Source organism: Numida meleagris, chromosome 1 (genome assembly GCF_002078875.1).
Source record: "Numida meleagris isolate 19003 breed g44 Domestic line chromosome 1, NumMel1.0, whole genome shotgun sequence".
NCBI lineage: Eukaryota > Metazoa > Chordata > Aves > Galliformes > Numididae > Numida > Numida meleagris.
In genome coordinates this window covers 33,693,105-33,704,655 of record NC_034409.1, presented here as the reverse complement: position 1 = coordinate 33,704,655, position 11,551 = coordinate 33,693,105, and the positions used below count along the sequence as shown (strand labels likewise).

Sequence of the window (11,551 nt, the reverse complement as noted above, 5' to 3'; positions counted from 1 at the left end):
AGCCGGTGGCGGGGGGCGGCCGAGGGCGGCAGCAGCCCCAGCCCCGAGGCTTGGTCGCGGGCGCCCAACGGCAGCGCGGGCGGCTGGGACCCGTTCGGGCGGGACGAAGAGCTGGCCAAGCTGGAGATCGCCGTGCTGGCCGTCACCTTCGCGGTGGCGGTGCTGGGGAACGGCAGCGTGCTGCTGGCGCTGCGGCGCACCCCGCGCAAGGCGTCCCGCATGCACCTCTTCATCCGGCACCTCAGCCTGGCCGACCTGGTGGTCGCCTTCTTCCAGGTGCTGCCGCAGCTCTGCTGGGAGGTCACGCACCGCTTCCACGGCCCCGACGGGCTCTGCCGCGTCGTCAAGCACCTGCAGGTGTTCGGCATGTTCGCCTCGGCGTACATGCTGGTGGCCATGACGGCCGACCGCTACATCGCCGTGTGCCACCCGCTGAAGACGCTGCAGCAGCCCACCAAGCGCTCCTACGCGATGATCGCGGCCGCCTGGGCGCTCAGCCTGCTGCTCAGCACCCCGCAGTACTTCATCTTCAGCCTCAGCGAGGTGGAGCGCGGCTCGCGGGTCTACGACTGCTGGGCGCACTTCATCATGCCCTGGGGGCCCCGCGCCTACGTCACCTGGATCACCGGCGGCATCTTCGTGGCGCCCGTGCTCATCCTCGCCACCTGCTACGGCTTCATCTGCTTCCGCATCTGGCGCAGCGCCCGAGGCAGGGCGCGCCCCGGGGCGGCGGCGGGCGGCGGCCCGCGGCGGGGGCTGCTCCTCGCCCCCTGCGTCAGCAGCGTCAAAAGCATCTCCCGCGCCAAGATCCGCACCGTCAAGATGACCTTCGTCATCGTCTCGGCCTACGTCGTCTGCTGGGCGCCCTTCTTCACCATCCAGATGTGGTCCGTCTGGGACCAGCGCTTCCCCTGGGTCGGTAGGTGCCGCCGGGGACCGCGGCGCGGCTGCCGTCGGGGGTCGGGAGGGACCGCGGCCGCTTCCCCCGGGGCACGTCGGGGCCGGGGCGCCGCTCTACCGGGGCGTTCGGGGCCCGAGAGGCTCCCGGAGGGCGCCGCACACCCGGGTGGAGGCTGCAGGAGGGTGTGCTGTCGGTGTTGCGGTGTACGCGCCGTCGCGAGTGCCGGTGTGAGTGGAGAACTTGCTACGCCCGCTCTCCGGCAGCTGCCTCGCGTGTGCGTTCTCTGCTGTCTAATAATGTGGCTGAGCACACCTCGAGCCCTTCCTCCGCCAGCCAGCCCCCAGTGCCCGCGAAATGGGGAATTCCGGGGTTTGGAGCTGCCCGTTCCCCTGTTAATTCTGCCTGGCAATAATTGGTGAGTTTAAAACTGTTACCTGGGGGGGCGACAGGAAGCACAGGAACGCACAGCCTGTTCCCTCACGATGAGAAAGATGCAAATCAAAATGTTGGAAGTAGTGATTTCTCATTATTTAGCATCCTCAGTTTGTCACTTACTGCAGTGAGGGCATTGATTGCCACTGAGGTGGGACTGAAGTCGCGCCAGGGATGCAGGGTCATGCAGAAAAATAGAGGTTTGGTGCGTTTTTTTTGTTTGTTTTATTGTTTTTTAATGTCCAAAGTCCTTAAAAGAAGTTTTTAAAAAGGGAGGAACTGGTTAGAACATGTATGTACAGTGCTTGGTAATCTAACTGGTGAGTTAGTGCAGAAGGCCATAACTGGTGACACAGTGCTCACTTCCATTCATTCCTTCAGTAAAATGTGTTCAATCTTGGAAACAGGAATTTGATTCTGAAGCTGCCAGTTACCGATCGCTCAACAATTTCCAGTGTGCAAATGTGCACGGGAAAATCTGGTATAATTGAAAGCAGTGGGAAATCAGTGGGGACTGTGCCACTGAGTCCTGGGGTAACCCATTTTTAAAGCAAAAATCAGAATAAAAACTGTTCCGTATTAAGCATGGATTTATCAACATGAGTCTAATCATCAATGGAAATGGACTGAAGCATTATCCTGTGCCTGTGGCTGTCCTGGATTGCCCTGTACTTCTGTCAGGTTCCTGCAGCCTGTTCAGACAGATTCCTATAGACTTCAGCGGGGGCTGTACGTAAGTAAGAATTTTCCCTTATTACACCCTCGTTATTTGTTTCAAGTGCTGCTGTAGGAGTGGGATTATTCGGCGAATTAAACAAAGAGTTAAGAAAGCAATTGACTGAAGGCTGAGAATGTTCCAGTGATGGCCAAACCTCTTTCTTTCCCCCCTGCAGACTCTGAAAACACTGCAACCACCGTCACCGCCCTCCTGGCCAGCCTGAACAGCTGCTGCAACCCCTGGATCTACATGTTCTTCAGCGGGCACCTCCTACAGGACTGCGTGCAGAGCTTCCCTTGCTGCCAAAAGATAAAGCAGACGCTGAGCAAGGAGGATTCGAACAGCAACAGCAGGCGACAGACTTCTTTCACCAACAACCGGAGCCCGACGCACAGCCTGAACACCTGGAGGGAGTCGCCCCACTCCAAGTCCACCAGTTTCATCCCTGTGCCCACCTGAGGCCCTGGGCAGGTGGGCCTGAGCACTTGGGGCATGGGCACCGGCCATGGCAGCAATGAGGGACTAGGTTGGCCACGGGCTGACACGTGTTGCCTTGCTTGGTGAGCTATTCCGCAGCTTGTAGGTTGTTGTGTGAAAGGTATTTAGGGCTTGGGCAACTGATCAGGAAGGTGTGACGATAATAAAGCAATTATTTTTCTAAATAGAATTTAATCTTCATTTTATTTTTCGTTCTAAAGTAATGCTCATGCCAAGCTGTACAAATAGCAGAGTTGGCCTACATTGGAGTAGCCTTGCTCTCTAGCATTTAACGCCTAAAACTTCTCACACAGGGAAAGAAGATGCAAAAGCAAGATCACAGTTTGGTCTGAAACACCAAAAGGAAGGAGTTGGAAGAAAGTCCTCACTGACCTGACTAGGACAATTTAATGACCAAATGTAACAGCCCTTGAGAAGGCAAATCCTCGCTGCTGTTAGTGTATGTGTGTGGACTGAGGTGTTTGAATTTTAGGGTGACATCTCCTCTTCATGTTGATGGAGGTTATACCACATTTTTGTTTGTTTTGTTGTACCTATCTTTAATTTTTGTACCTAATTTAAAGAAATACTGTGGTGTATCAGTATCATAGAATCATTAAGATTGGAAAAGACCTCTAAGATCATCAAGTCCAACTGTCAACCCATGACCACCATGATACCACAGTGAATTCAATTCCCAACACTTTCCCTTACAAGTGAACACTGAGAATGTTGTAGGCAAAAGGATCCAATCCTTATTGCTTGGCATTATCATCACTCAAAATGAAAATGGAGATCCAGAGCACCACTTAGCATCCAAGCTCATGTAAGGCAGGCAATGGCATCTGAGTCTGAGGGATAGGGTGTTGGTATGGTAAGTTCTGACTAGCTCAGCAGTATTGCAGACAGACACATGAAGAGAACTCATTATGACTCCCAGAACCACTTGCATTGTGGGAAATAGTTGTCTCCTTTTCGTCTTCACAAAGACAGCTAGTATTGAGCCACATCTGGTTTTTAACCAAATAGCCCCATCAGTCTGGGAGAATGTTGCTATTAGGTAATGACAACAGAATCAGTACATTTGAAGACAGATTTGGGAATTAAGCTTGCAGATCTTCTGGGAATATATAAAAATTGTCAAAGATATTTGTGCGTGGTAGATGATGGCAATGTGGGATGCGAAAATGGCAGTAAACTACAATAAAGTCACCACACCACATTTACTAATTGTCAGGCTCTCAAGGGGAGCTTGTTTCCACTACAGTGCATGCCAAGCCAAAAGTAGTTCCTACTGCTTCTAAATAATCCTGTTCTGTCTTTCTATGGAGACTGTGCTGTACCTGGTTTTGAAGATCTCTGAGTAGTTTTTGCTGTGCTATCAAAATCCTGAAGACCTCTTTTATGTGTCCTTCATTCACAGTAGTGAAACCAAAAAGGGACTTGGTGGTTTTCAGCCAGCACGTGTGATGCTCTGTTCCCCCCATATGCTCCAGTTTCCTCAGCTGTGTGGGTCCTGACATGCAGCCATTCCCTTGGCACTGCATGGGACTCCTGACGTGGTTCCATCTGGCTGTACAAATGTGTGTGCTTCTGTTGGCAGGAAGGATCCTCAGCAGCACATTTCTTTGTTTTCCCACCAAACCCAGACAACCAATATTGCTTCCCTAATTGCTTAAGGAGAAAAAAAATGGGGCTGCGATGGTAGCTTTCACAGAAGGTGATGCTGGCCCCATGCCTCTCTCAGTAGTGGTAGCAGAAATTTGTAGAACAGGATCATAGATCATAGTCAACCCATCATCCACTCCATGAGCTCCCAGTTGTATCACTGACTATTCTGGGCAGTGAAAAAGGAAGAATATTGCTCAAAAATAAGAAATTAGAAAACAAAAAATGAGGTTTTATTGTCACCAAAGAAAATCATTGCTCTTTTCTCTATATTTTTGTTGGTATATTCTGCACTCCAGGGGAGCAGTCTGTTCTGGTTTGTTCTTGGTGGTATCTAAAACACTAGAACCCAAAGGAAAGCACGATGGAATGGCTTTTATTTAGCAGGCTGCCTTCTTGGCCACCGTTAGGACACAGATATGACTGCAACTCTCACCAGTTTTGGGTGAAGCTATATGATGAAGAAGTTATATTTTAGTACGAAAAAATGCATGCAATGGCATTGTGTGTGTGTATTTGTGCACATTATATATACTGCCTATACTTCACAAGTGGGTAATTCACAATTACTGGAATTACGAATCTCTCAAGTTAAGTATAATATTCTTTGCCTGGCTGTATATTTGTGGTACATATGCTCTGTACATAAAATAGAAAACACAATTAGCTGTACTAACAACATTTTCATGTTTGTGATTTGAATTGGTTTTGTATTACACTTTTTATTCAAACAGAGAAGACTGAGAAAACAAGCATACAATAATATCGATTATAAAGCTAAGCTGGGTAATGACTAGCAGACCAAAAGAGTGAACTGACTCAAAATTATAATTTTCAGTTTCTTTCAAGTAAGTTACAAAGCCCAGGCTTATACTTGGGACAAGTCAATGTAAGTGTACTCCGTGAGTGTTCTGCAGTTTCTGTAATTAAATCAATAAAACAAATTTGGAGTATTTGAATTCCAGGCATTTTTGTAAACACCAAGTTATGTTGGTTTGTTCTTTTGTTTGTTTTCACCTAATTGTAACCTTGGAAGGTACAGTCCATATCTTCTTATTGTTCATCTGTACAGATGCTTTTTTTATTTTCTTAACAGCTGCTTTGAGTTCTCATGAGGGCACGCGAATGAGAACAGAAGGATACAAGAAGCGTTGAAGCCATGACATGTTTAAAATATGGCAGCGTACTCTAATAAACTCATCTATGTCTGATGACAAGTATTTTGTTTCTTTCACCTGACTGGATTTGCATGACCTGAAGCATATTTGGTGATACTCCACATGTTTTACAAAATGTAACATTTCATCACTAATTTTGATGTGTTATTTCCATGATTTTAAGGAGGGGACAGATCTAAAATGCTTTTTCTGTTACACATCAGGCAGGAAGGACACATCCAAAGATGGAACATGCAGTCCATTAGTATGGTTAATACAAGTAATATCACTCATTCATGTTCTGGAGGTGTTGTTTTGATCTTTTAATATCAGGGAACAAAACATTAAGCTCTTATGAAAACCAGTACTGAACAGGTGAGCTTACACTGTTGTTTCTGGAGTTGCTGAATTTCAGCAAACGTCGAAAGTGGAGCATGTGTGATGATAGAGAAGGATTTTATTCTTCTAAATAAGAAATATAAGTGGCCAAAAAGCTTTTTTTTATTCATTTTTTTAAAAAACTGTAGGCAAATGCAAAAGGGTGTTGTTTTTTTTTGTATTACCACGTAAAGACCAAAGTCTTCAAAAAGACTTCAAAAGTTCTTGTGGGCCCAGTCCTGCAAAGTTTTTGTCTTCAGCAAACCTCATGGCCAGTTCCTAATTGTTCCTATTGAAAGACCTCACTGAAGTGGACATATGCTCTTTTCCAGCTAGTGTGTGAGGAAACCAGGGCACAAGAAGGACAGGAGCTGCACACCAGCTGTCATCCCAGGGCAGGTACTAGTGACACAGCCAGGGGAAGTGAACCTAGATCTTAAAGTTGAGCTATCACTGAAATATGGAGTTACTGCATAGGTAAAGCTCCTATAGAGTTGTCCCACCCTGAGTCCCTCCGCTGCAGAAAGGGCTAATTAAATTTGTTGTCTTCTTCTGAAGAGTGCTGGCATGAGCTTCAGCCATATAGATCCTACTGTGCAAGATGTTAGAAGACCAGGGGACAGAAAGGAGCTAGCATGCCACAACACTAGTTTGGAGCTTTAGCTGTTGTTACTACATGGTGTCTTGGTTTTTCTTTAGGAGTGCATCCACCATTCAAGTAGAGGAATTACATGGCATAAATGAATGGGTTTCAAGGTCCAGGAACAGCTTGCAGCTGCTCCACAGGGAACAGTACTGGCTGGCTCAGAAAGCCGACCCTCACACAAGAGCAGATCTGGCTAGTCTTGAAAAAGGCAGGAAAGTCAGGAAGTTACCAAAAGTAATGTAAATCATGCAGAATGGTATTTGCAGGTATGTAGGAAGCCAGGGAACAGCAATAATGTCTGGTCTCCACTGAGCATCGTCAGAGCCAGCCAGCATGGGTCTGCCTCTCCCAGGACTGGTCCTGCAAAAAGTACTGGAATGGTGCTGCATTGATGCATTACCATTGTACTGCTGCTTTGCTGTAGCTGCTCAGTCATTTGCCATGTCTTAGTATAAACTTGCTCAGAGTGACAGTTTACATGCTAATTAGCTTTAGGTTTTCATACGGTCATTTTTAGCTGAATTCCTGACACAGTCCATTGGGTTTCTCTGCTCCTGAAGGCTGTGAGGAGCCACGTGGAGCACAGAGCTCTCTTCTCACCCGTACAGAGAGGAGTCTTTTTTTTTCTTTTCGAGAAGGGAAGGAAGAACATTTTCAGTGCTATCCAAGCAAAGGATGGGTGGCTTTCAAGAAAATTTGTCAGGATCAGTGGAAGGTCATCTACAAATGTCTTGCCTCTTCATAGGTTTAGGATTTCCTTTTAACTAACAAACTAAATGGAAGAGTGCCTTCCCTTTCATTTCATGACAAATCAAGTGATTCCCAGGACGAGTTTTGAACAGTTGAGTTTCATTATGGGCTTCTATAAAGTACTAACACTATTAGCAATTGCATAAGCGGGAATTAATATTTAATGCCCTCTGATATCAGAAATAAGGACTATCATTTCATGACTGTTCATTGTTGAATTGGTTGTGTTCTGGTAGGACAAAGTGCTATCGAAATCACACTCCTCCTTCCATGGCAGTATTTTATATATTTAGGACTCTAACATATTATTTTCTGGGACAAATATGGTAGGCCCATGAACCTTAACCAGATTAACAAGGTTTACTTCTGCTGTGGGTCAAGCACTGCTGCACAGCCAAAACTGAAAAAAAAAGGACTCACACATTTAATCAAATTCCATTTTGGTTTCTTAATGATCTATTAGACTGGGTTTCTTCTGTGTTGTCCCATTTGATGTATGCATCAGTTCAAGACCAAGATTTTTTTTTATTTGTTTGCCCAGTACAGTATAATAGCTGAGATTTATACTGCTGTAGGCTTAACTTATGCTCTTAGCTATAGATTTTTATTATTAATTATTGTATGCACAGTGCTACACAAATACATTGAGCTGTGGCCCTTGAACCGAGGAATTTTCCAACTAAGTCTGGGAAGAAAAAACCTAACAAATAAACAACAAAAAAAAAACCAGCTATAGAACAAGCCTAGGGCACGAGTACCCTGAACAATGACATCATGTGGACAGTTTTACTGATGAAGTCACCCTGCCATTGCTGGTCCCGTTTGTGTCAGCCTGTCTCCCTCCTCTCCAGGAGGGCTAGTGGGAAGGGAGTAACTGATAATAGTTGTTCACCACTGTCTATTCCCCTTACAAAGGTGCAAGCACTGGCAGGACACTGAGTTGTACCTCCACATGATGGTGGCAGCTTACCCAGTACTGATCAAATTAATTTACTGGTGCCTAAGTTATCTACCTGTAGTTCAGGGTAAATGCTACTTGTCTTCCTCTGTACATTCTCATAGATACATGGATAAGAAATACTACACATAAGCTCAATATCCTTTTTGAAAAAGTTCTGGAAATGCAGACTGTATTTAGTCCATTGGCTTTTACACATTTAGAGCAAAACACGACAAAACTGGTGTTACAAACTGCTTAGTTCTCCAGAGCATGAGGCCTACTCTGGAAGGTGCAGAACAGGTAACCAGAGACTGGCACAGAGGCTGCCCTGGCCTCTTTCACCACTGCTGATGTGACTGATCCTGCCACAGCCTCTCCTGTCCCCAGTAATGTTGGCAGCGGCAGGAGTGGGGACAGGAAGCTCGGGAGTAGCAGCAGATCAGGCTGTCTATTCTGTGTCCATTTAAAACTCCTTTTGGAGGAAGGAAAGTGGATCCTGTAAAACAAAAAAAAAAAACAAAACACTGACTATTGTGAGAGAGAGAAACTGATGTGTCATAAAGCAAATAAAATACTTTAGCATAAAGAACATTTGAATGCATCAAGACACTTTTCATTTCGAAATTGTGGGATATTCATAACTTGTTTAGTAAAGGAGCCCCTTAGCTCCAGGAACTGTAACAACACAAAGTTCATTTCCACTCTAATAACTCTCTGCTGAAGTGCTAGCTACCAGGCTGTGTATGAAAAATACATACAAAGTATTGTCCGAAGAGCTCTTCAAGTTAAGTATTCAACACATGACTTGCAGGGTCTTGGCCCCAGCAGTATGGAGATGCCCCATGGGAAATGTGGGCAGCCATAGAGTTTTCAGGGAGGTGAAAGAAGTGATAAAGGCAGGCTAAATGTCCTGGCAGATGTCTAAATCTCCAATCTAAAAGACAACAGACTTCCTACTATTTTAGAAAACTTTGTTGGAGATATTGTGGAAGTGAGAAGCAGCAGATGAAGAACCCAAAGGATCAGGAGGTATTTAACTTTGTAACATTCTTTATCAAAACGAGAAACTGGCCTACTGGCAGCTCAAATGATTTTCTAACAGGAATACCAGTTGTACAAGGTAGTGGCAAGTAGTAATTAACTGGATTGCAAGTGCTCTCTCTTGGCTCACTGCAAAGCAGGTGGTGTTATGTAGTAAACATGCAGACTGTGGTAGCCATGGTCAAATGCATCCTGTGAAATACTGAAGGTGCCAGTCATAGGAAACTATCATTAGCTGAGATCAGAAAAAGGAGGTAATCAAATCATCAGACCAATTTGCCATACACTTAGTTCATGTAATTCTCTCCAGAAAAGGAGCAGGCATTAAATGTCTGCCATAGTATTTCCTAAATGTGGAATGTGGTGGTGTTTCCATGGGAGCAAAGGAAGGCTTCCAAGTGTAACACAAGCCACTAAAGTAATAAATGGATAACTAATGATACTGGCAAGAAAATGCCTGGGATTGAGCTCAGTAAAACACTTGGAGATTCATGTGGATTTCAGTCCTTCTGGAGTCCCACTGTCTCCAGTACTCCAAGTACTGTGAGGGCGGTCAGGGCTATAAACAATTATATACAATTAATAATAAACAAAATGAAGGAATTCATTTGTGTTTCTATATATACTCCTACTTCCCAAGCAAGATTGTGCTTTTCTTTTTCAAAAGATACAAGCAGGGAGTTAGTTATGTATCTCTGACAGGCTAGTTCACCATGACGCTGGAGTTCAGGCCCTCAAGAACCCTGAGTTCTGATACGTGGTTATGGAGATGAGGTGATCCAAAGCACCGTGAAGAATCCCAGCTTGGCTCACTCTTTCAGCATGATAAGATTTGTCATTAACACTCACTCCTCTGTCTCACAGAGATCACTGTGGGAAGCTTAGTGTAACTTGATGACAAATTCACATTCCTTTACAAATTTATGACCCAAGCGGCTCAATATAGGAAATCAAAGCTGGAGGACACAAAGGTGGAATCCATCTGCCTGAATGTACCAACTGTACAAGTGTTTCCATTTGAGCAGAAGTGATCATTTAGTACTTAAGGAAAAACTAGTTTCTGGAGTCCGGGAATCATATGGAGATAACATCTGATCAGACAAATGCTTTTCTCATCTCCATTGATATGCTGAACAAAAGACTATTCATTGATTGTAATGGTAGGTAGACAAATAGCTGAGAGCAGTACACCTATATTGGATATGGTTTTTTAGTAATGCTGTTGTTTGTTGTTTTGTTTGTTTTGTCAGATCTTAGCAGAGACCTCCATGTTACTAATTCAAGGTTTTACTTTATTTCAGGGCAACTACAAAATGTTACCACCTAATAGTAATTTAAATGGAGTTTACAGTGGTATGCCAATAGGTGAGATAGAGTGGTTCATATTACAAAGATACTGCCAGGTGGGTGTCTTTGTTAACAATGTCACCAGAAATATCAACAAAAATGAGCCTAGAGATCAATTTATCTCCTCACACCCACATGGCATTTGTGGCTTTACAAAGAATGAACGATCTCTCCATCTAATCTCTCCATATGACCCATCTGAGCATGCTGAACCTTTTCAGGTTTCATCTCCTTTGTTCTGAAAGGTGGATTTCAGAGAAAATCGTTAATTAAGCAGATGCTCAGATAATACAACCCTAAGGGTCAATGAGCAATATAGAAAGATATATCTTATTACATAGAGAATTAAGACTGGGGATAAAACTTCAGTATAGTGCCTAAAATTCTTCATAATGCTGTGTGGAGAGAAAAACAACAATAAGGAAAGTGAGAGGGGCGTGTTAGGTACCTCTGCCATGCACAGCACGTGATGTCCTGGTTTCCTAAGAAACAGCACAATTGTAGAAACTTTGGGAAGATAATCAGTGTAAAATAATTTGGACCGGATGCCCTCAGCAACTGATTTCAGCTTGAGCAGAAGCACTGGTAATAAAAGAGGAAGTGAAAATTCTGGTCAATTAATTCCCATCACGAGTGTTTAAGTGAAAAATGAACGTGATTTAATGTGTTAGTGGAAAAAAACAGATATGACCTCTGATGAAAAACATCCTTTTCTCCACAGAAGATGTTGGATGGGTGTAAAATGGAAAAACAGACTCTTTAGCCTACAGGTCTGTAAATACTGTGGTCTGTGTGGGGAGGCCAGGGGTCCTTTGGCTTCCTGGGTGCACTGAATCAGGAGCCTCTTCACCTCACTTCAGCTCCCAACTGGAAGACTTTGTCTCTACATCACAAACTCTTCATGTGCTAGCATGATTGGTTTCCTGTGTGTATTTTTAAATCCTCCTGAAGGCAAAGTGACAAGTAAGCACAGAGACTGATGAACTTCCTCAGCCATGAGAAACCACATCTTAGAGGAACCTTCCTTCCTTCCTTCCTTCCTTCCTTCCTTCCTTCCTTCCTTCCTTCCTTCCTTCCTTCCTTCCTTCCTTCCTTC

The 11,551-nt window shown here is 44.6% G+C and overlaps 1 protein-coding gene across 1 annotated transcript in view; it reads left to right on the top strand.

Annotated features, from left to right (window-relative positions):
- AVPR1A (arginine vasopressin receptor 1A) overlaps window positions 1–5,413 on the top strand; it is a 6,621-nt gene extending 1,208 nt beyond the window's left edge. The window contains exons 3-4 of the mRNA XM_021384941.1: window positions 3–919; window positions 2,227–5,413. Coding sequence (XP_021240616.1) covers window positions 3–919; window positions 2,227–2,510 — 1,201 coding nt within the window. The 3' untranslated portion in view covers window positions 2,511–5,413. The remainder of the gene's footprint in view (window positions 1–2; window positions 920–2,226) is intronic.